The sequence below is a fragment of the Carcharodon carcharias genome, chromosome 2, assembly GCF_017639515.1.
Source record: "Carcharodon carcharias isolate sCarCar2 chromosome 2, sCarCar2.pri, whole genome shotgun sequence".
NCBI classification, from domain to species: domain Eukaryota; kingdom Metazoa; phylum Chordata; class Chondrichthyes; order Lamniformes; family Lamnidae; genus Carcharodon; species Carcharodon carcharias.
In genome coordinates this window covers 205,385,688-205,411,361 of record NC_054468.1, presented here as the reverse complement: position 1 = coordinate 205,411,361, position 25,674 = coordinate 205,385,688, and the positions used below count along the sequence as shown (strand labels likewise).

Below are 25,674 nucleotides of genomic sequence, written 5' to 3'. Positions count from 1 at the left end.
TCAGCACAGAGTTTCAATATCAGTCACTTCAAGGATCATGTTCCCTCTATTCTGACCAACAATGTGCCTTTACTTTAACAATTGAAGAGGACCACTACTGACAATGTGATCTTTTTCCACTTCCCACACCAACCATCTATGAGCTCTCTAAGTGGGACTGCGAATTAATTTCATGTCTGTACATTTAGTTAGGCCCTTTGGTAACTGAATTGAGGGCTCTGGGAACACATTTCCATGTTTGGGTCCATCAGCCTGGGATGGTGCCCAACTGCCATTTTCTGAACAACCAGCAGATGGCAGGAAAGTATTACATAAAAATCTCTCTATCTCTAGAATTGTAGAACTATATTTAAGTGTATATATTGTTGCCAAATATCCTTTGTCAATCTACCATGGAAAACATTAAAATGACAAGAGATGAAACAAAATTAGAGTAATGATTTCCTTATTTACCACCCAGCTAACAGACTGTGAAGTTCCTGTTGCTTTGTGTGCCCAGATCACGATGTAAACTAAAAGACTTGCACAAATTTCAGTCAGGGAGGTTATATGTGCACTTCTACTCCATATTGAAAACACCTTCAATGTGTGCTAGGATTGAAGTTCATATGAAATGCTTCGTACACACATTTGTCCCACTGTATTGCTACTGATTGCTTGACAACTGAGTGGATAAGTGTGTTCTGCCAACAGTCACTTTCCAAGTTCAGAATAGCTAATTAAACGAGAGCCCAGAAAGACATTCAGGGCATCACCTTACACTGAGTTCTCGCTATCAAAACAGAAGTTGAAAACAACAAAAAGTTTTATTGCTGTAAAATATTGTCTCTGCAGATCTAAAATAAAATTTTAGAAAATTTCACATTTCAAAAGTTAGAAAATATTAAAGAACCTCAGGGTTCTTGTTTGTGTGCAGCACTAATCTCTATGTCATCAGTCCTTGGCTCTGGTTTTGGTATGCAAAGTTATGTTATGTAATGTAATCTTCCTTTCTATTTTCCCTTTCCTACTAAAATCTCTCCACACCACCCAAGTGTCCTGATTAAAAGAATGAGAGGGAGATACAAAATAGGACCTGCTTCCAGTCCTCTTCTAACTTCCCAGATGTATGGGGGCAAGCAAAGACAATTCTTAGGCTGTGAGCATCGCTGGCAAGGGTGGCAGTCATTGCCCATTCATAATTGCCCTTAGGAAAGGTGATGGTGGATGTTCTTCTTGAACTGGTCCTGTCGGTGCAGTGAAAGCACTTTCACTTGCTGTTATGTAAGGAGTTCCAGGATTTTGACCTGATGACTGTGAAGGAACAGCGATATATTTGTGTGTCAGGAGGAAGTGTGACTTGGAGGTGGTGGTGTTCCAATATGCCTGCTGCCATTGCTCTTCTTTATGATAGAGGTCTCAGGTTTGGAAGGCACTGTTGAAGGAACCTTGGTGAGTTGCTGCAGTGCATCTTGTAAATGGTGCAGACTGCTGCCACTATATGTAAGTGGTGGAGGAAGTGAATGTTTTCCAGGTGGTGGATGAGATGCTGATTAACATTCAACATGGGCAACAACTGCAAAGCAGCACAAGCATTACCCCAACGATAGAGTGCGCGTTCATGGCAGTTGTGATCACATGGTACAATGATCTGTTCAGAAAACAACCTTAAATACTGAGTTTTTATTGCTAAGAAGGGAGGGCATTGAAGTATTGGCACTACAAGGCTGATGCCAGGGTTCTGAAGTAGGAGGAAATACAAGAGAAACGTGACTTTTCAGCTTGGAAAGGGCCATCAGAGTGGTGATCAAAGAACAAAGAAAAGCACAGCACAGGAACAGGCCCTTCGGCCCTCCAAGCCTTCGCCTATCATATTGCCCATCAAACTAAAACATTTTGCACTTCCGGGGTCTGTATCCCTCTATTCCCATCCTATTCATGTATTTGTCAATCTGCCTCTTAAACACCACTATCGTACCTGCTTCCACCACCTCCTCTGGCAGCGAATTCCAGACACTCACTACAAGCTGAGTAAAAAACTTGCCCCACACATCTCCTGGAGTTAAACAAAATCATAAATGGAATGGATAAAGCAAACCCAATATTGTTGTTGCCGGTTTCCCTTTGTTCTCAAAGATGGCAGTTTCTTGCATGCGTAGGGTCATCTGCTGTCATCTTCTAACATGGTTGTGGAACCCAATTGCAGACCTGCACGGCTTGCCACAGTGCAGCAAGGATGAATTGTCTGATATTGTTGGGACTGCCCAGTCTTTCTATCTTGCCTTTTGTCCTCAGCTGCCTGAATTCTTTGCTGTTCAAGGGAAGCAAAATCACAACTTGATATTGCTCCAGGTAGTTCTTTCTTGTGCATCTTTCTTCCAGTCCATGGTGGGCATACCACATTTCCTGAGGTTTTCCTTCAAGAAGCCCTTGAACCTCAATCTTAGCCCACCTTGCAGGTGCTGCCCAAGTTTAAGTTGTGTATGCATGTCTGCCTTAGGGATTTTATCATCAGTCATATGTACATATCCACTCCATCTGAGCTGAGCTCTGATGATGAACGCTTCAATTCCAAACATTTCTGCTCTTTGGAGTACCTCAGTGTTGGGCACTTTGCCCTCCCATTTGATGTCCATGATGTTCGGAATACATCTCATGTGGAACCTGTCCAACGGCTTAATATGTATTCAGTAGGTAGCCCATGTCTCACAGGCATATAGGATGGTAGGTATTCCCACAGTTTTGTACACCTAAGTTTTATTGTAAGTTTGATACCTCATTTCCTCTATAGTCTCTTGCGTAAACAGGCAAGTGCTGAGTTTCCTTCAGCAATTCTATTTACAACCTCACTGCCAATTTCAGGGGATTGTATTTCCAAGATAGATGAAGTTATCTACAGTCTTCAGAGTTGTCATTAATGGTTATAATAGGTACAGTCAGTGTTTTGTGGTGGTTAGTGGAGTATCATCGTCTCCTTCAAGTTAGTCCATTGTCATTCAATTTTGAAAAATAACCCATGATCCAGAATTTTTTTATTCTTTCATGGGATGTGGGTGTCAGTGACTAGGCCAGCATTTTTATTGCCCATCTCTAATTGCCCTTGAGAAGGTGGTGGTGAGCCACCTTCTTGAACCACTGCATTCCATGTGGTATAAGTACACCCACAAGCTGTTAGGGGGGGAGTTCCAAGATTTTGACCCAGCGACAGTGAGGAACAGTGATATAGTTCCACAGAATGCTACTTTAGTTTAAACTGTAGTTGTTGGGCACTGAAACACTGGTTCAAATTAATAAAAGGTGACTTTTAGATCAGATATAAATAAATACTTAATGCAAAAAGTGGTGAATTTTTGTGCCTGGAATTTTCATGGAGGGGTTTCTGGTGACAGATCAGTGAAACCCCAGTGAAACACTTTAAACGTTGCCACTGACACTATTTCTCTGGGAGTTCTACTTATGATCTACTGAAATTATGGTTGGGAATTGGGAAAACGTCAAAGAAATAAAAATCCTGGAATCACTGAAGAAACAATGAGATAGAGGAGTATATGGTCATCCTGAATTGATGAATTAAAATGGGCTAAATAATTTTCCACAAGTATCTGCTATTCTTCTGAACTCACAAACTGAATAAATATCAGAACTAAGCAATCACTCATATAAGTTCCTCTATGCCAGAGGTATAATCTCGAGGGGGTAAAAGGAATATATATTCTCCCTCTCACACCAATCTTTTGACATGTTATATCCCAGTCTGCTCCAACCCCAACCCAAATCCAGATAACTGAATTGCCCCAATACTGCTCAGCTCCTTATATGATTGCACCTCTCCTCTATACATTTAACTGAAATTAGGATTAGAATGTTAAGATCCGTTTGCTTCAGTCTTTACTCCAGTTCAATATGCAACACTCAAATCTTAACACATCGAGGCTAGCCTATCTAACCATCACCCCTATTTTCTTTCTCTCTTTTTCACACCAATACAGTGTTTGTACTTACATTAGCAGGAGCCCAAAGGAATTCAGATTCCTGGATATTGGAGGGACTGGGGAAATTACAGGAGTGAGATATACGAAAAGAGCAAGACAGATCACAGAGACATCTAAACACAAGAAGTGATATTTATTTTGAAGGGGCCATTTTTAACCAAAGTAAGTGAATCTTATTTCAATGAGTAAGACATCCTGGTAAGATTACTACTTATACAGCCTCCACAGAGAGTAGTAAAATTCTCAAAGATGTGCTAATCTGGAACACTACGTGCACTGGACAAAAATCTGAGTAGATCTTAAGTATCAGCTAACAGTTTTAATCTGCAAGTTTCTTTTCTAAATGTATTAGATACAGATGTGCTGCACTAATTCTCACTCATTTGGTAAGAGGTCCAGGTCCTGGAAGTGTGTATTCATCATCCAGCACAACAGTAAAGATTCCAAAATAAAATGGGATTTATTTTCTCCTTGGTTCTTACAGGAATTTCATTATATTTGATGAGAATTCACTGCGTTTTGTTCAATTAAAAATGTTAAGGGCCATTCGCTTCCCTCATCCCTGCAGCACAATGCATTTGTTTTTAGTTATCACTCCGATGCTGAAAGATGTGGCCTTTTAGCACTTTGAAGTTTCAGAATTTAATTGCTACATGTCCAACTGAAAAATGTCAGCTTCCAAATTCAGTTCATATATTAAAAATGAAATAAAAGATGAAACAATCAAGTACCCAGAGGTATTGTGGAGAAATTACATTTAAAAAATACAAAAAGAATAGCTATCACATTGGGATATGCAGTAATTCTGCTGCTTATTAGCTTCCAGATAATACTTGTAGGTGGGGAGGAAGGAGAGAATTATGCAAACAAAGGCCTTTTATGTGAAGCCTGCCTGATTATGATGCCATTCTTGTTGTTACTCCATGATGTTAAAGTAGCTCATTTTCAAGCCCCTTAAAAAAAAGAACATCTGGTTAGAAATGGGATTGAGGGTTATAAAGTAGATGGGAAAAATCAGTATTGCGTGGAACATGGTGGTCCCTGAGCTGCTGGGACCATCAAGATGTCAAGGCAAGGAATGTAGCTGTTCAAAGACATGTTTTATTTAGAAAGCAATGCTCACCACTCGATCACTAGTAACACTTACATTTGCGTTGACCAAGAATTAAATCCAGGCATTACACGTGGAAGGTGAGGATTCTACTTGTGAATCCACTGAACACGAAGACCTCCAAATTCACAAAAAGTTAATTCTCAAGTTTTACTGAAGATTTACTTCACTTTGCTTTTGAGATAGTAATTTTGTAAAATCTTTCACCAGCAGGTATAATCTATCATACAATTATGGACATGGTCTGTGGAAAGAATAGGTTTAGTAAATCAACGATAAATTTTTGACCCATACTTGTATCACTCAGTATTGCTAAGCAAATAACGTCAAAAGTTTTCTAAATTTGGAATATCTTTGTTACGTTGATGACATTGTAAAGGCCAATGCCATTCATGATGAAACCATTAGTGATTAAAGAGTTAATTGTCATTAAACCACCCAAAATCTGGCCATTTAACAGTTGGGGGTGGGGGTTCAATGGGGTAGAAAGGCTTAACACTGCATCCTGCTGGTGAAGCCTGTGCTAAAGCATTTTCTTTCCTTTTAAGCAGGCATATTGGCCATTTGACCCTTGATCATTTGTAATCAAGGTGAGGGAGAAGGATACGAAAACTGGCTGATTGCCTGCCTTCCTGTCACAACTCTGCCAATGCCAGGAGACACTGGTATGGGGTAGTCGTACTGCCAGGTCAGGCAGCATCTGTAGGGAGAGCTGACAGGAATTTTGATAAAGGGTTGATATTGAAACGCCAATCCATCTGTTTTCTCCACAGATGTTGGCCTGACCTGCTGAGTGTCTACAGCATTTTATGACATGGTCTTGGGTGTAATGAGGCAAGAATTAGCATCTTCAGAAAAGAGAAAAATAAAGGGGAAGAAGTTTGGAAAAATAACATTCAACAAAAATAAATGTTCCGAGGCACTTCACAGTATCACTATAAAATAAAATTTGACATCAAACCACATAAGGAGATATTAAGGTACAAGCTTGGTCAAAGATATAGACTTTAAGGAGCATCTTAAAGGAGGAGAGAGCCCTAGGAAAGTTTAGGGAGGGAATTTCAGACCTTAGTGCCTTAGCAGCTGAAGGCAATGAACAGCCATTCTTCATTCTTAAGTTAATATGAACTAGCCTATAAATGGCAAAACACACTAGGAGCAAAGAGTGCTCAAATGTAGAAGTTACTGCTGACCATGGCATAATAGCTGGGGTAAATGTACACATACAGGAGTTTGTGTACATTTTTGGGGCCTGCTACAGGAGTTGGGGGGTGGATAAAGTTTCAATTGTGGTGGGTTGGAAAGGTTTGGGTAGTGTCAGCAATTCCCCCACTATCCCAAAATTAAAACTTTCCTGCTGATCAGCCTAGTTTGCAGGAGGTACTGAAAACTTTCCAGTGCAGCATTTCTCTATTCTTTCATGGGATGTGGGCATTGCTAGCAAGACCAGCATTTGTTGCCCATCCCCAATTGCCCTCGAAACTGATTGGCTTACTAGGCCATTTCAGAAGGTAGTTAAGAGTCAACCACGTTGCTGTGGGTCTGGAGTCACATGTAGAATTGCAGATTTCCTTCCCTAAAGGACATTAGTGAACGAGCTGGGTTTTTACAACAATGAGAATTGTCATGGTCATGCTTTCAATTCCAGATTTGTTAACTGAATTTAAATTCCACCAGCAGCTATGGTGGGATTTGAACCCATTTCCCCAGCGCATTAGCCTGGATCTCTGGATTACTAGTCCAGTGACATTACCACGATCTCCCCCTATTTATGAGGTTTTCCTTGCCATGTCACCAGTAAGTTTGTCATCTGTCCTTTGATACACCTGTACACATCCGGATCGCTGGGTAGTGGAGAGATCTGAGTGGAGACACCTGGTGAGAAATAGTTCCCACATTGACCCTTTCAGGGGCTATATTTCAGATGAAGGTAAAGCTTGGAAGAACCCCCTCTCTACTCCTTCCGCTAGTACAGTCCCCATTTTTGCCCCCTCAAGTCCAAGGGAGGTAGATCCGAGCAAATGTGACACGTTAACAGGTTTAGTCATTCATTGCCAGACGCAGCTGGACCACATGAAGCACGATAGGGTCTCTTTTCTCTGCCAAAATTTCTCAAGTCCAAATTCATCTTGGAGCGCGAAGATAACCTCCAGCCTCTTTCCTCCAATCATCTTAAACCGTATTATGCTTACTTTATAATTTCCAATAAGTACAATGAGCTCATGGACTTTGTCACTAAAATTGAGACCATCCGTTCTGTTGCTCTACTCCCTTTTCCTTATTTGTCCAAACCAAATCAACTCCCATTTCTTTGTAGTTTCTTGCTCTCCAACCTGAAATTGCTTTGTCTGAGATACCAAACTGCTGCTTTCCTTATGGAGCCACATGCAAACCAATATATTAAATGGTTCCCTCTCTGGGTACTGTTCTCCCTTCCACGCAAACAGCCATTATCAGGCCCCTCAAAAAACATGAACCCTCTGTCATGAAGAGATATTAATATCCATAATGTTATTGGAAATTATTTCTAAAATGGAATTGTAGTAGGGTCTGTGTCTGTGTTTCTTAATTGGATTAAAGCCAACTAGTCTGGGTGCTTTGATGTATAGTAGTTCGAGATGTTAATTGGGTAAACAGTAAGGAAGTTGAAGGGTAAAGCGTAAATTTGCATTTGTTGAATAAAGCATTCAAAAGTGGGAGTAAAATCTTGCACCTAGCTGGAAGACACCAAGCACTCTTTTTATTTTTTTCAGTTTACCAATAAAATTAGTGGGATGAAAGAATATTATTGTTAGATGTAACACTAAAAGCTTGGTAATATGGAAAATTTACATTCAAAGAGAAAGCCAGGTATAAACAGAAAGGAGTTTGTGTGTAAGGCAGAGGCATCTAAGATCTAGCCAGCCCGTAAGCCTTCAACTGTGCCTGCAATGGAACCAAATTGCAAGGAATCTCATTTTGAATTTATATGGTCAAATGTGCTTTATCTGGTGTCTGTTTAAAGTCTATGGGTTATTGTTGCCTTGGTGAAGATTTATCTGGGAGTGATTAATTTGGGGATTTGTTTTATAAGTTATTATGGTAGTAATTTGTATGTATTTAATTTGTTGTCAAATTAATAAATGTTTTAGTTTTATATAAAAAACCTCTTGAGGCTCGGTGGTCTTATTCTGAATTCAGAACTGAAACTCAAACATACCAACTGAAAATATAGGTTATGACAGTTGTTCAAGTTTCCCTCTGGGGTTTAAACAACTCAGCCTTTACCAACTGCTGTTTCATAACACCTCTGTCCTTGCAAATTACTGCCCCATGTCCTTTTTTCTCCAAAGTCCTTGAGCATGTTGTTGCCTCGTAAAACTGTGCCCATCTTTCCTGCAAGACCACAATCTCCACAGTTAGGTTTCTGCCATGGCCTTCGCCCTAATCAAAGCCACCAATGTTATCCTGTGGCCGTGATGCATTTTCTCTTTGCCCTTCTTGACCTCTCTGTAGCCTTTGTGAAGGCTGCCCATGCTATTCTCTTCCAAGACTTCCCATTATCTAGCTCAGTTTGATTGTCCTTGCTTGGTTTCACTTGTACTTATCAAATCATAGCCAGGCTATCATCAGCACTGGCTTCTCTTCCTGCCTCTCCACTGTTATCTCTGAAATCCCTCAAGGATCTGTCCTTCGCTTCCTATACAAATGTAAGATTTTCTTTGATCGATGTTAGCTATGGAGAGAAAAAAAAACCAATGTTCATTCATGTCCCGGGACCATTAAAGGAAGAACCAGAAGTAAAAAGCAAAATACTGCGGATGCTGGAAATCTGAAACAAAAACAAAAAGTGCTGCAAAAACTCCAGAAATGAAGTGTTGGTTGCAGACTGATTTGCTCAAATTCCAAGGGGAATAAGATTTTGGCCAGGCATCTGAATTTATGTGCATTTTCAGAAAGTGAGCAAGCCCCACTATCATCTCAACAAAATTCTGTGGAGCATCCAAGGTCCCAATTCTGTGGTCAGGAGGGGGAATAGCACATCTAAGCCTCAATTTTCCTTTCTTTTAATTTGACCAGCAAACTATCTGATGTGGGTCGAGTGCCACATAAAGGGACACGTGCCAGTTCCCAAGCTGTGTTAGATCACGACGTAATAGCAACACATCCATTAAGTCCCGTGTCATCAACAATGTCGAGAGACAACTGTTCATCAGAATCAACAACCTGCCCTGAATGAATGCTGATATGCAAGATTAATTTTCCATCATTCCATACCTCTATCAATTACGGGTAATGTTTAAATACATGATTGCATTGTAACAGAACAATTAGGATAACCTATTTGTTTGGTTTGATCCTATCGTTTCAAGTGTTACATTTTCCACAACTGGAATAAGAACATGGATTTATACAGGACCTTTTATGACTTAGAATAATCCAAACCATTCACAGCCAAAAAAATGCCTTTGAAATCTAGTCATTGTTATAGGCAAACATAGGATGTAATTTAGCCACAAGGTCTTACAACCAGCAATAAAATTAATGACCAGATAATCTGATTTGATGGTGTTGATTGATCATTAAATATTGGTCAAGACACCATGAGAACTCCTACGTTTCTTTGACAGTGCAGCACTCCCTCAGTACTGCACACAACTTAGATTACTTGCCTTAAGTGCCGCCACTGAGCTATAGCCAACACACGAATGACAGTATTTTCAAAGTTTTTATAAACTGATGGAGCAAAAATACTACCTAATGAGTAAAATGGCAGAGAACATAATCAATGACTTAGAGAGAACAAAGAGAAAGGATTTGTCTCCTCTGAACCTTTATTTGTCACATTAAATACTCCTGTACAGTCAAACATAAAGTTAAAGTCACCATATTTCAGAAATACACACATTCATCAAGAATTGGCTCATCAAAAATATAAAAATGTCCGATAGCTCCAATCTTTATCTTAGTTTTCATCAGAAGATTCTGCTGCCTTTTCTCGCTTCAGCTTCTCTGCATAAAATTTAAAACTTTCCTGTTTAGAGAAGAAAAATGCTTAATGATTTGTCTGAACAGTGTTGTATCCTTCTATTATGTGTAGGCTTTGTACTGTTATTTAAAGCATTGCATTTAAAAATAATATACATGTACTGATGAAATAACTTTCAGCTCAGCAGATACAATCCCCTGAATAACATTGTAATTATGTTTTGAAAGGCGAAGTATGACTAAACACTGACATGTCACATTCCAAAGTGTTGGAGCCTTAACATTTAAATGCATTGACCTTTTCAGCAGTGATGGTATTTAGCCTTATTAAAAATCAGCACAAACTGAATGAATATTGTGCAGCATCCTCCCTTTTAAACAGAAACAAAATGACTGAAAAGATGCAAAATATGTCAAAAAAGCTTGCTTTGAATGCTCACTTTTTGGATTAGAAATTGAAGAGTTTTATCATTTTGAACTTTGTCTGAAACTTCGAATTCAACTCCAATCCAGACTAACGGGTTGAACATCTCTCCTGTCTGCAAGAATCCTGCACAAAATAGGTATCACAAGTGCCAGTGAGTCCCTGCTGGGAAAATACCACGGCTCCGAACTGGGAATTTTAGTGCAAGTTAGGGAAATCTCTCAAGCGATTTGTGAGATGACATGCCACACTAGTGTCTTTGGAATTTGGGGCTGAGGTACAGTGTTAAAGCAGTGTAGGCCAGGCCTCAGAGCACACTGTGCTGACAGTGGGTGACCAAAATATTAAGTGTTTCATTCATAAGAACATAGAAACATTAGGAACAAGAGTAGGCCATTCAGCGCCTCGAGCCTGCTATGCCACTCATTTAGATCGATTAACACCTCAACTCTATTTATCCATACAGTGTGCCTTATCTTGATGAGCCATTAAAAAAATTAAAACATAAGTAAAATGGGCGATGAGCAGAATACACAACCAGCTAAGCATTGTTAAGCTTGGTCTAAAGAGCAGAATTTCACTTTGCAACCAACTTGATTCACCACATCCTTAGAGTAAATTAACAATGATATCGCTTCCAATTTTTCCAGTTTTCTCTAATTCCTTTTCTGTGATATCATTAACCCTTCCAGGTTGTTTGCTTTCTGAACAAGTAGATTGTGGGAATGGGAGGGACAGTGTGGAGAAGTTTAGCATTGATCTCTGTTGCCACCAAGTTGCTAATCTCAGCAGCACTACTGCGATGAGAAAAGTCAAGCCCAGGCCACTGTTGTGGACTTTCCATTGGTCAGCTTCGGCAGAAATTTAGGAGCTTACAAAACCATCCTCCTGTGGAAATAGGTTATCATTGCCTCACTGTTGCTGATTTAAATCCTGGAGCTCCCCGCTTAACAGCACTGAGTGTACCCACACCACATGGACTGCAACAGTTCAAGAAGGTGCCTCATCTTCACCTTTTCAAGGGCAATTAGGGATGGGTTATAAATGCTGGCTTTGTCCACATTCCATGAACAAATGAAAAAAAAGCCTGTTCATTTAAGCTAGTGAAATCTAGCGAAAATTATAGCTGTTTCACAACTTTATAAGCAATGGAATGAAAGTGCAATGCCCACTTGGCACTGTTTCAGCATAGCATCAAGGAGGCCACTAGTACGTCTCTTAAGGAAGGTTAAGGGTCCCTCTTTCAAAGGCATTCAGTGCCTGATCGAAGGACCCAACATCAGGAAGGTGGGGGGGTCTGCTGAGAACCACACCGCACCTGCCCTTGCTGTCGACCCCCCTCCCACTGCTACTCCCTACCCAGTGACCCCTACCCCAAACCCTTCCTGCCATTACTTACCTCTGACCTGAGCTGATCTGTGATCCTGGGTCTCCACTGTCTGTCATTCTAGCACTAGCCACCGCCTTCCCGGTGATATTGCTGAGAAAATAGCTGCCAGCCTCCAATAGGCTGGGTGGTCTCAGTAGCCAAGACCTCCCTCCCCGGGGACCTGAACCCAAGGAAAGGCTTGCCAATGACCTCTCAACTGCTTGGTTGACTCATGGCTCAGCAGGCCTTCCCTAAAAGAGGCAATGTGGGTCTCTCGTTGGCTCTCCAAACAGCAGGCGAGACCCTCCTTGCCTCAATAAGATTCTCCCCTTATTTCTCTTAATCCACCATTCTCTGGACAAAATTTCCAGGTGACCTTCTGATTTTGCTTCATGCAGTTCCCAGTGAGTACCGTCCTGTGATAACCAGTAAAATGGGGAATTCATTCTGTGGGGAAATCACAAACAAGAGCCTACATCCTACCACTTTGTGACGTACTGATTTTGCTCACTGATCTGCTGCCAGATGGTATTCATTTAATTGCAGCCACTTGTTGAAATGCTGAAAACAGAAAAAAAATCAGTATGTTGTTTGCAGCACAGCATTGAATCCTGTACTGAGGGGCACCCATTCAAAACTGAAACCTTATCTTCACTGATATCCAAAATCAAATGTGTCACCAGTTTCCGGCTATGGTGCTTTGTAGAGAATTTCGCAGTAATGCCCTGGGATTACCTCAGTAAGGGATTGGAGGCTGAAACCATGGACAATTGTGTTGGGAATACTCACAGGGGGCTCCGTGAAAGGGAGAGATTCCCCTGAACTTTTCAAAAGCACAGCAAGACGCTTCAGAAACATCTCATCTGGTATCATCTTTTCTTCTTTAACTTTTTCGTACAAAGCCTTTGCAGACATCACATCATTGTCTAATGCTAGAGAAAGAGGCAAAAATAGAGACATTTTTAACGGCTTTAATATTGTGGCTAAATACATGTAATTTTTATTGCTCAAAATAAATGTAACCTTATTTAATAAGATAAGCATGACATTAAATAGTTTACCATAACATTTCATTAGATATGAATATGCAATTTCTTTTTCTGGAAAATCTTTGATCAGGTCAAGCAGCCCAATGATCTTGTGAGCCTGAGGGGAAAAAAGACAAAGTTTAACCTGGTGCCAATATGTTGGATAAATCATGGCATTATTGCTGGGTGATTAACAACTCCAGCAGCTCTAGTCTCATTCTTCTACATGTTTATTATCAGTGTATCTTCTGCAATTCTGAACAAAGGATCTATTAGCATTGCATATCCTTGGAAGTCAAATAAATGCTTTTTTAGTCAAAGTGTAAAGAATTGTGTAACAAATAATACCAAGGAAAGCCATTGGAGCAGATAGCACAAACGGGTACATTAGATGACTCTACTGGTGAAAGAAATAATTTGAAGGTCATAATGAGAAGGTTGTGTTAATCTAAGCAAAAAGAAAGAAGCTCGTTATAACCAACGGTTTTTTATGCACCAAAATTTCTTAAGTCATCCTTGTCTAGGTAGTCATTATCGGGCAGCCGATTCCACTGTAGTAAATTGCTAGAATTAGAAGATCAATTGAGACTATTCTTCAGAGATCATACTTCAATTTATTTTGAAGAGATGTTGTGAGAAGGTAGGATGGGATTTGCCCCAACACCTCTTTCCACTTGCAATAGGGTTGTTTATTGTGAATTAGATAGGTGAAGGGCTAGCAGAGGGTAGTTCATCTTAAACAAAAGAGAATGATCTATCCATGTGTTCGTAACCTTCAACAGACAGCTTTGTGTCACATGTTACTGATAGCACTTAAGAGATAAGTCCCTCTCCAGTCCCTTGATTAGAAAACATTTTGAAAATAGCGAACATTAAAACAGGATACTGTAAGCATCTTGAAGGCTCTTTAGAATGCATACCTGCCCAGGTTTTTGTGCAGTCCTAGTAATGAATGAAACCAAGTTTCTTTTCTGTTCTGCAATTGCAGGGCACCTCTGAAAAACATCAAACCCAAAGACATGGGTAACATTTCAATGAATAATCTGTTGTAAGAGAGAGAAGCTCTTGAGGAAAAGCTTAACTTTTCACTACTTTAATGTGACTTAACAAACATGGGATATATATATATATAGACTAAATACTTAGCATTTGAACAACTTAATCCTAAAGTTATCTTCTTTAAGTGGGTGCGTATTGAAAAATGTAATTTGCACTTGTTACATATTCTGTGACTTAAGGTGAAAATGTTAGTTATGAATAATGGAACACATTTGTCACTTTGAAGTTATTTACAAGACCAAATACAAAGTAGTGATCCTCTATTCTATCCAACACAACAACAACAATATTCCGATTGAATCCAACAGCTGAGCACTTGGAAAACAGTGGCAGAATCGGACAGAGTCAGCATGGATTAACGAAAGGGAAATCATGCTTGGCAAATCTACTGGAACTTTTCGAGAATGTGACTAGTTGAGTTATGAGGGGGAGGCAGTGGATGTGGTTTATTTGGACTTTTAGAAGACTTTTAACAAAGTCCCACATAAGAGATTAACGTGTAAAATTAATGCGTTTGGGATTGGGGGTGGTGTATTGAGATGGATAGAAAACTAGTTGGCAGACAGGAAACAAAAATAAATGGGTCTTTTACCGAATGGCAGGCAGTGACTAGTGGGGTACCGCATGGATCGATGCTGGGACCCCAGCTATTCACATATATTAATGATATAGATGAAGGAACTAAATGTAATATCTCCAAATTTGCAGATGACGCAAAGCTGAGTGGGAGGGTGAGCTATGAGGAGGATGCAGAGATGCTTCAGTGTGATTTGGACAAGCTGAGTGAGTGGGCAAATGCATGACAGATGCAGTATAATGTGAATAAATGTGAGGTTATCCACTTTGGTAGCAAAAGCAGGAAGGCAGATTATTACCTGAATGGCTATAAATTGAGAGAGGGGAATGTGCAATGAGGCCTGGGTGTCCTCGTACACCAGTTGCTGAAGGTAAGCGTGCAGGTGCAGCAGGCGGTAAAGAAGGCAAATGGTATGTTGGCCATCATAGTGAGAGGATTCGAGTACAGGAGCAGGGATGTCTTGCAGCAATTATACAGGGCCTTGGTGAGACCACACTTGGAATATTGTGTGCAGTTTTGGTCTCCTTATCTGAGGAAGGATGTTTTTGCTATAGAAGGAGCGCAGCGAAGGTTTACCAGACTGATTCCTGGGATGGCGGGACTGACATATAGTCAGTTAGGACTATATTCGCTGGAGTTCAGAAGAATGAGGGGGGATCTCATAGAAACCTATAAAATTCTAACAGGAATGGACTGGGTAGATGCAGGAAGGATGTTCCTGATGGTGGGGGAGTCCAGGACCAGGGGTCACAGTCTGAGGATACGGGGTAGACGATTTAGGACTGAGATGAGAAGAAACTTCTTCACCCAAAGAGTGGTGAGCCTGTGGAATTCGCTACCACAGAAAGTAGTTGAGGCCAAAACATTGTATGTTTTCAAGAAGGAGTTGGATATAGCTCTTGTGGCGAAAGGAAATGGGGGGAAAGCAAGAACAGGCTATTGAGTTGGATGATCAGCCATGATCATAATGAATGGCGGAGCAGGCTCAAAGGGCCGAATGGCCTACTCCTGCTCCTAGTTTCTATGTATTGCATTCTACACCTAGCTGTCTCCATGGCCTGCAGTTCTAATGTCAACTTGTGAAATGTTATGCAGTGTGTCTACGCCCAATTCAGACTGTCTAAGCCGACCATACAGAGGATCTCTAATGAACAGACAGGAGATTTTCACCCTTTAATTCTGGCTGATTTGAATCCAAGGTCCCCAAGGTGAAAGGACAGTGTAGAAACCCAGTGTGGAAACTTGGCGATGGTCCTTTGCCAAGTACAATTAAATGATTTTTTTTTGCCAGGCTATGTATCTGATCCAGTGCATGGCCTTGATCTTGCACAAAAGCTATGAGCCAAAAATAAAACCAGCACCATATTAACAAATGGAAGGTGGCATCGCTTCAAAATTATCTAGCTCACTTTGGATTCATTACAAATTCTGTAAAATGCAGTTTAAGCAGTTCTTTTCAAAAGTAAGTTTTGTGCCAAAAATGCATTATTTTAAACTTCTGACTGTTTATCTTTCACTATTCTCCAATTTTTCTTAAATTTTGGCAACTTGTCAAAGCTTCTTGTACATCACCTTCTAAACCCCTAAACTATATCACCTCAAAACACAAGGACAGCAGAAACATGGGAACACAACTACCTGCAGGTTCCCCTCCAAGTCACTCACCATCCTGACTTAGAACTATAATCAGTGTTCCTTCACTGCCACTGTCAAAATCCTGGAATTCCCCCCCCCACCTACATCATATGGGCTGCAGCAATTCAAGAAGGTGTCTCATCACCACCTTCTCAAGGGCAATAAATACTGGCTTTGCCAATGCCACCCACATCCTAAGAATGAATTTAGAAAATGCATTTACCATCACTGTCCACTCACATTACCATGTATCAAGTTCTGCACATCAATGCCATTTACCCAATCTTCGTACATGCCATTTGAAGTTTGGCATTGAAATAGTTGTAAGCAATGTTACTCGTAATTTGACACAACAACCACTCGCAGACCAATGTCCAGTCACCTGTTGTCCTTGGTTAAAATAATTGCTTAACATGTTTCTGAGCCCCCCCCTTTGGCCTGCCACAGTGACTGGCCTATTCTTTTTTAGACGTCCAAAAAACAGACACAGAGTATGTTATTAAGAAGCCGTGCTATCCCCACCCCCCTCAGTGTTATTTAAAGGGATGAATTGAAAGAGAAAGGCCGGTCTTATTGTTTTTTACTTTTGTAACTTTCAACCTGACAACTGTTGACGGGTGTGATTGAAATCAGGATACCTTAGTCCATTACAATACTCTAAGAATGGTGTTTGACCAAGATTTTTGTTGGGGTTTTGTCCCTTCACTAAAAAATTAATGCTGGTTTTATGCAAGAGAGAACTGAACAGGTACAAATGTCTACAACGGTGCTCTATCAGAGTGAAAGAAAAGAACTTAGGTCTGAGCATGGCAATCCCAAAAAAGTGAAGTTGTTTATTAGAACGACTGTCTGCACTTCACAAGCAACACAACACTGTGATGACTTCAAGAAATATATCTCAGGCAACAATCTTTAACCCATGGGCCCACACCTGGTGTCTAGATTCACCTTATTACATTCTTCATGCAATTTCCTCCCTTCTTCCTACTTTGAGAATACCCAGCAGTATCTCTTTCAACCCAACAACTCCAAATTATGCTGCTGTCATTATCAAGGCAGTTAATGGAATAGAGAGAAAATAATGGAAGTGCACATATCAATCAATCGGAAACAGAGAGGCTGATGCTTCAGTTGCGACCAAATATCTCAACAGGTCCTCTCTCTTTCAGATGCTTATCCAACCCACTTGTACCTCAGATTTCCGTCTCAGATATCTGCGGAATTACACACAAAATGCTATCTCAACTTGAGAGCCACACTATTATTCAAAACTGTGAATGGAGAAAATAGATCAGGTAGCATTCTGCACAGCTGAGCATGCCTGTTTAAATTTGTTGAAATCCTTTAGATTTCACCAAAATAAAACTCCAAAAGAGCTTTTAATTTTTTTTCTGTCATGTTTTAGTATATTATGAACTTTCAGTCAATACTTTAAAATTTTGAACACAAATAGGCTATAAAAATGGCCTTTGCAAATCATGTGATCTTTGTCATTTTGAGCTCCAGGCATTCATGAGTCTCAAGCAAATACCTAATTAAATATGAACATTCACAGCCATCCAGGGAACTCACACATCCCTTTGCTTGGGGATGAACCATCATTAAAAGAACTAAATGGACAAAAGAAACATTGAAACTCGTTATGTGTGTTAGACGAATGTGAATGGATCCCACTGACCACCCAATTTATTACAATGGTCCCTCATACAAAATAGACAATGAATTTTAAGGTATCAAATGACAACACAGGATGTGTAATTAACACAGCACCCTTTTTTGGAAAAAGGACTTTGAATTTGTACAAGCCACATGGTAAAGAAGTCATTTTGTTGCCTGCTTTTAAAATAACAGCAAGAAGCTATTTTCAAGCAGGCTTCCGTCAGAAAGCCATTGAACCAGCTGCAAGTTATCTAGGCAGCATAGGAAATAAACAGCAATACCTTCAAAGTCGGAGAAGGACTCACTCTCCTACCCACCCCCCCCGCCGCCCCACCCCCCACAACCTGTTCCAACTTCGAGTTAACCTGAGAACCAGTCTCCTGGGAAATGTGACCAACAAGCAGCATCACAGCTTGCTGAGAAATCTCTGCTTTAAAAGACCTTCGCTACATTTAATGCATCAATGCATCTAAGAAACTATAGGCCTGCTACGAAAAACTGAAATCATAAATTCTAATTGTTTTATTTTATCTTCATCTGTATCTAATTTGTGTGTGTTTGAGTGTAAGTTGAATGAAGGAGATGATGCATTTTAAACATCCATGGCAAGAGTGTGATAATGAATAACTTTTTTTTAAAGGCTCTCAAAAAGTGTTGCACTGAGATTATTTAAATTGGGAAAAATTGCTCAGAGGAAGAAAATGCACATCTTTTACATACAATCATTTTGATCACAGGCAATTAAAAAAAAAACACAAATTCTCTTCTGCTGTCTTGTAAAAGTAAATTCTAACTAGCATCATTCTCTTTGGTAGGTTGGTGGGTTGATCCCTCAAAAAAGGATAGGCTTGTTAAGCCTGAATGTTTTTTTTTCCTGGTGTAGATTCATATGTTCTCTGTATGATAGAATTCCCAACCTCCAAAAAAAGATGTTGCTTAAGATTTATGCAGTTATACTGTTCGCGCTGAATGCATCAATGCTGCTGTGTTTGTGTTACGTATTTACAGAAGAGATAAGAAATACTCTTATTGTCTAAATGTGCAACAATGTTTGACAATAGATATTAATTGTGGGCTGTTCTAGCTCAGTGTTTGGCTTGGTTTGCTTTAACTCTTTGCATTTATTAATCATATTGCATTACAACCAAAAGCTGTGTTGTTTACTGTCAGAAGAGAAAAATGTGCACAGGCTGACAGCGTGAGTGCCCATGAACCCAGCAATCTGCAAGATCACTGATTGTTTGGCTGCCACCTGCTGGGAATAGACTCTTTGTCAGTGCATGTGTGTACACTGTCAATGGCAGCTTTTATTCCCTACAGACTGCTCAACATTTGCTCTGTTTTACATCTTAAACCATCAAAAAGCCTGAATGCTGTTGTCTCATTCCCTGAAGATTACCACCCTGTCATTTACTGCAAATTCAGAACATCTACTAACAGCAACTTATGAATTTATGCATTTGAGTGTTGTTGGAAAATTACAGACAGAAACATGACTGATAAAAAAAACTGTATGATGCAGCAATAAATCTTTATACCTTGCAGCAGCAATTTCATTTTTTAAGCACAGAGGAAGAATATACTGAAAATATGGGGAAGTTTAAGCATCAATAAGAGAAAAGTTACTATGCCAAAATTCCATGAATACATGTAAAAAAATGAAACCATGGTAGCAGGGTTCACTTGGAGAACCTGGGGATTTCCAGCTTAATTACAGAAGTCAGTTTTACTGGTACCTAACATTGGAGAATAGTTAGTTTTGTCAGAAAAGAACACATTGCTATGTACATAGGTTTCATTTCCAAGAAGATGACAATTAGAATTTTAATTGAGTGCCGTCAACTTTACACCACTTTACTGTAAAGAAATTGATAACATTGTGCAGTAGCACTTTATTTCAAGTAGGGAAGTAAGATGCACTGAAATTATGAAATAATTGTAAGAATCAATAAGCGAAGAAATCTAAACATTTGTACTGGAGATCACATTCAGAAACAAGATCGTCAGTTTAATTATAGGAGTAATTTTTACCATACTGGTTGCTAATTACAGAACACAGAAATCTACCTTCTACAACAAGCACAGGAAGTTTTTTGTTTTCCCCTAATATTTTAAAACGGTCATGCTGCATATCAGAGCAAAATACACAATTGCCCACCTGCCCAATTCTGAGCATTCACTCCAAAGTATTGCATCTCAATGATGACAGCTGCATTCAGCATTTGTTTTGATAAAGACAGGCTCAAATAAAGTTACCCAACCCCACACAAAAGTATCAAACAATTGAAAATAATTATGTAAGATTTTTTTTTCCATTTATTTCTTGTTTTTCTGGCAATTCAATTTGCTTCATTCAGCACCAAGTATTGAGGACATAATTGAGGAAGCTAATAAGGAATTGTGCTCAAACACTGAGGGAGTAGTATTGAACACACTGTTGAAACAAAAGCCTCAAGTTAATAAACATCTCTCCTGATGTTCTTCACAAGGTTGTGCACAGTAATTCTAAGTTCATGCTATTAGTTTAAATATTCATTTCAAAATAAAAGCAAGCGGATGACAAAGTGACTATTAATCATTTTTGTATATAAAAAAAATGAGGCAATGCAAAATTATTGGTATATACCTGCAAAAGCAATTTGGCTTCTTCTGTTTTGTCTAGATCCATATATTGTAGGAAGAGATCCATCACAGGCTTATACACGTCAAAATGTTGAGCTAACCGTTCAGCCATGGCACTCACTGCAATATAGAAGGTAAAAATTACTAGGCTAGACAGTTTTTATAATTTCTTTTAAATGTAGCACAAGAAACTTACATTTTGCTCTATTAGCATTTGACTGTCATTGTTACTTTTCAAAAAATTGTCATAGAATTTGACATTCATGTTTCAACCATCCAAAAGTTAATGCATGGGAGGAAGGAAGGAAAAGGTGGGGAAAATAAAACTAAATGCTGTTTTGTTCATGTAAAGCTGCTGTTAAGCACCCTGTTAAAGCAGCTGCTAGCTGAATCAGCCCTCGTATCTAAGGAGGTTAACTTAGGTAACAAATAAATTTAGGGTCAGAGTAGGGAAAAGGAAAACAGGAGGAAAATTAAGGCTTGTATTTTAAATTGCATATTTGTTTCTTCCTAGATCATTACGGGAAAAATCACAGTTCTTCCTTATTGCCATAGTTTGTTAAAACAATAAGCCCAGATAAGGAAGATGCAAATTTAATTTCTGGTCTATGCTACATATGGATAACAGCCAGGATAAAGCAATTAGTCTCAGTACTCTTCAAGTAGAGAGAACATACGAATTAGGTGCCTCTCGGCCCCTCGAGCCATCTTCAACGTTCAATAAGATCATGGCTGATCTTATGGAGAAATGTTTGGCCAGAGATACAACTTCACACTACAAACCAATAACCATGCTGGAAGCACGTGTGTATGTGGACATCAAAACAGGGTAGGGATTGGCTTTGATGCTCCTGTTAAATAAAAACCTTGCCAACAGTCACTGTAAAGGGTCACCAATAAAAATGATGAACTCTGGTAAGGCACTGGAGCAGAATTTTGTAGGGTAAATGATACCCCCAGTAAAACACTGGTGATTGACAGTAGCCATGGAACTATACCCAGAAAGGCAAGGCATCAGAGAGTGATCAGTACCTGTGGAGCTATACCCCAGCAAAGAGTAAATGCCTCTGGATGGGAGGGAGAAATTTGACGGACAAAGGACAAAAAAAGATACAATTGACTAACTACTTTCACAATGATTATATGGACTAGTTATTTCTTGGAGATAGCTATTTGTGTTAATTTTCCAAAACTTTGTAACTGACTATCCAATTTTAATCTGCATTGGCCATGATTTTTACATTTCATTTTCCTTGAAAGTAAATTTGTGGGGTCATCGATCATGGAAAGGCATTAAGTTTATAGAGACAGACTTCAAGCCAGAAAAATTAATATGGCAGATACTATGAAAGACAATAAGTTATTGCAACTGAGACAAAAACTAATTCTGGTAATTGATAAAAATGCTTGCCTCCTAGCTATATGATTATGGTGGTGCAAATCGATTCACTGCTACCTGTGAAACTCACCTAAAACTGTTGGCATGAGAGTTGTCAGTTCTTAGCGAATGCACAATTGACTGCATACCATGAACATTTTGCCCTATTTGCCCGCGATAGAGCAGCAAAAGAGGCAAATGATTGCAACTGCCGTTGCCGGACTGTGAAAGAGAATCCTAGGTAAATGAAGCTAATTGACAGGCTCATGAGTAGAAACGTGAATAGGAAGCCCCAAAATATCAAAGATTTCACATGTAAGGCTTGGTACGTCCCCTGTCTTATCAGCTGTCCTCTCTGACATTTCCACATTTTAAGCACAAGAATATACCGCAGTTGACACATAGCAAGCAGCATGCATAGTCAGATGAACTTACATTTGTCTATCGCTTCTTTATAATTTTCCCCTAATACCTTTCGGAAGACATAGGACATATTAGTTGCTTGCTGCTGAGAACTATTTTCTCCTGGAATGTAGAATGGCTCAATGTATTCCACAGCTCTGTCAATATTATTACTGAAGAAAAACAGAACAAAAAAGTTGTATTGCCTCTTAAGTTACAATCTTAAAAACACCTGCTGGATATAACAAAGAGGTACAAAGCGTGAATATTTCTCTCATAAATATTATACAAAGAGAAAATTATTGGAAGTTTTTTTGTACAGCTGTTACTGCAGTGAAGCAGTAAAATCATTCATAGCCGAATAGGCACAATCAGCAATAATCAGATGCAGTGCTGTAACAAACTATGACCTTGAAAAGTCCTTGAGGCACTTTAAAGGGGAGAGAAACTTACATTAAATGACACGGACTGTTGTGTGGTTATCTGTACACTCATTCAGTTTACAAGGTGCACTGAATTCTTAAACATGCAAATATTGCACTAAAGCATCATTTCTAAATAATTCAAGCTGAAAAGACATAACAATCTTGATCATTCAATTAAACATTTATTAACAAAGATACACATGTCCTTCTGCAAAAAATCACCTATTTTGCAAGCCACATGTAAGAGTTAACATTTTTCAAGAAAGGAAACACAGGGAGTCAGCTGTACATAAGTGGCTTTATCTTAGTGAAAGCAAGACTGGAAGTTGCGATACTCAAGTACTTGACATAAAGAGAAAAATAAAGAAAAGGGCTAGATATCTGGATTGGGCAGAGAGACTCAGGCAGTGGTACAGAAACCTTTCTTTGCTTGCAGTCCAGAATCAGAGAATGCTGAATAAGCTCCTTGCATATCTAAATACCTTCCTTCAAGAAAATCAAAATCCTCATACCATGCTATATTTTTAAAAAAGCCCAGTGTAGCATTATACCACAGAAGGTCATGACAATGAATTTCTTTCCATTCAGAGAAAGGTCTTTGTATCAGAGAACAAATGTAGAAATATGTAAACCATTTACAATAACAATGTCTGCAATCTCTACATTTACACAGTTTGTGTTCAAAAATGTATAAATCTGCTCCAAATTGTTATTTTAAGTATTAAGCCAATATGTAGTATGAAGTGTGTGGACAGGAGGCATGAGATACAATTTATATTCAACTCATAACACCGACGAAGATTAGCTATTAAGCCAGCCCACTCCTGAGATACAAATTGCATTCATTTTTAAACAAGGTAAAGTTGAAACCGCAATGGGAATGATGATAAAACAGGAAATTACAAATTATTTGGTACTGCTCATGTTCTTTTAAATTAAAATCTTGGCTAAAATTCCTTTTAATCTGTTGTTAGCTTACATCAAGTCATTTTCATAAATACTTGATTTCATAAATGAAAATAGAAGTTCACAATCATTAATTAACTTAAATGATTATTCCCATTCCCTATTCCACCACATTTTTAATCCCTCATGTTCTAGATTATAAGCAAATGTTTATTGAACTAGAGTCTTCCTATTGACCACCAATACTGTTCTGAATAAACAGAGGATGATAATTTTCACTTTTCTGGAGTCCAGTATATGTGGGGGAGCAGGCAAGAAAGGTAGCAGGAAAGAGAATTACAAAATAAAACACTGGGAGTTGGTTGGTGCAAAAAAATCCAAATAAATATGCACTTCAAAAAATTAATAAGCATGTATGCATACAGGTATGTTTATCTTCTTTAAAAATTAAGCAATGTCAATTGAAGCAAGTAATTAAGCAATTGCAGCAATTGCAATTGTAGCTTTTGAGAAGTGTTTACAAAATTTTCATGAGAAATATAAACATTTTCCTTTTCAAAGAAAGTTGCAAATGAATTGGATAATCTTGCAACCAAGGAATCATATCTTAGATACAGCTTGAAAATTAAGTTTCTTTAAGCTTCTAAAATGATTAGAACTGAAATCTTACTTGGATTCATAGTACTTCAGCTTGCTACAACATCTGAAGAAAAGGTTTACTTACTTCTTTATGTGAGCCAGGACTAAGTTATTGATAAATAGCATCCGGGACAAATTGATAGGCCATGCCAGGTTTTCCATCAATTGTTCCACAGATTGAATTTTCTCCACATCACCTTTGGAGGCCAGAGCTTGGACAAGCCGTGAAACAGCGAGCTGGCTGGGCACTTGATTAACTTGCAACATCTCTTTCAGGGTAGAAACAGCATCTAAAAGGAAATATTTAAACAAAAACAGTGAAAAGGATTCATGAAGTTAATGAGGTGTCAATCATTATTTCTTCCAAAAGAATTTCACCACAACCACTGCAATTGCATTTCCCTCTCCAATAGCTGCAAATACAGGTCAATAGTTTCACAGAAAATGCTTCTGTTGTGTTTGTAACAACGAACTACAATAGAATTAATTGATACTGAAAATAATTTATCTTGTGATTTTAATTAACATTTGTTATGAAAACGGTTCCTTTAGCTAATCAGTTTACAAGTAGATTTTTATCATTTTTCTATTTTTGCCTAGTCCTTTGGAGACACATTTCATTCAAGAGAAAGTCTGCGTTCTGTTGGTGGTAGAGAATTGATGTCAGATATGGATGACTTTAAAATGTTTATAGATTCAAATTTAGTGATCTTTACTGCCATTTTGGTTATCGTGGTACATTGTCACAAGGAGCAGTTTGAGGAGCAACATTTACTAGTTTTCTTCTGGGAAAAACATTAATTGCCACAGGATTTAAAAAAAATTATATGCAACTAAATTACTTCAGATATTTTCCCCGAGTACTAGTTATTTTTCAAAACAAACAGATCAGAACAAGAATAAACATGTCGATCTCATTTTTAAAACCCGATTTCTTATAGAGATGCAAAAAAAACCCCAAAAGGCTCTGATTTTGTGGGGGTAAAGGATTTAACGGATTCAAGAATGGAAAGCGCCTCAGCAGAAGAAAATCTTTGGTAAGGCTCATTCTTAGATATTTTGCCTGAAATGCGCTGTATTATTAAAATGATTTCATTGTCCTCACTTTAAACAAAACACCTTCAATGTAAACATGTGGCTGTGTGCTGTATCTGTTCAAATGCTACCTGACATGCCATTTTCCAAACATACACCTTGCTGCAATTCAATTATGATTAAATGCCTTTAAGAGCAATTAAACTTCACACTTACCATCCGCTATAATTATAAAATTAAAGCCTAAAGACTTAATGTATTTTTCAGAAAAACAAATCAGAAAAAAGGTGACATTAAAAACATATTAAGATATCAGAGGCAAATTAATAGTGACTTGAATTCTTATCTATAAAATCTTATCTTTTGGTTGCTTAAAGCAGAGTACAACTTAAAAGTAAGTTTAAAGGAAGTAAACTACTGCATACAAAAGCAAAGTTCCCCATTTTTGTACATTCCATTTTGTTAA

At 38.7% G+C, this 25,674-nt stretch overlaps 1 protein-coding gene across 1 annotated transcript in view; it reads right to left on the bottom strand.

Annotated features, from left to right (window-relative positions):
* Positions 1-9,878: 9,878 nt before the first annotated feature.
* The window catches only part of lrpprc (leucine-rich pentatricopeptide repeat containing), a 151,636-nt gene continuing 135,840 nt past the window's right edge, over positions 9,879-25,674 (bottom strand). Inside the window, exons 32-38 of the mRNA XM_041181742.1 lie at positions 24,259-24,463; positions 22,237-22,376; positions 20,428-20,543; positions 13,792-13,866; positions 12,905-12,989; positions 12,633-12,775; positions 9,879-10,096 (exon numbers count right to left, since the gene is read on the bottom strand). Coding sequence (XP_041037676.1) covers positions 10,028-10,096; positions 12,633-12,775; positions 12,905-12,989; positions 13,792-13,866; positions 20,428-20,543; positions 22,237-22,376; positions 24,259-24,463 — 833 coding nt within the window. The 3' untranslated portion in view covers positions 9,879-10,027. The remainder of the gene's footprint in view (positions 10,097-12,632; positions 12,776-12,904; positions 12,990-13,791; positions 13,867-20,427; positions 20,544-22,236; positions 22,377-24,258; positions 24,464-25,674) is intronic.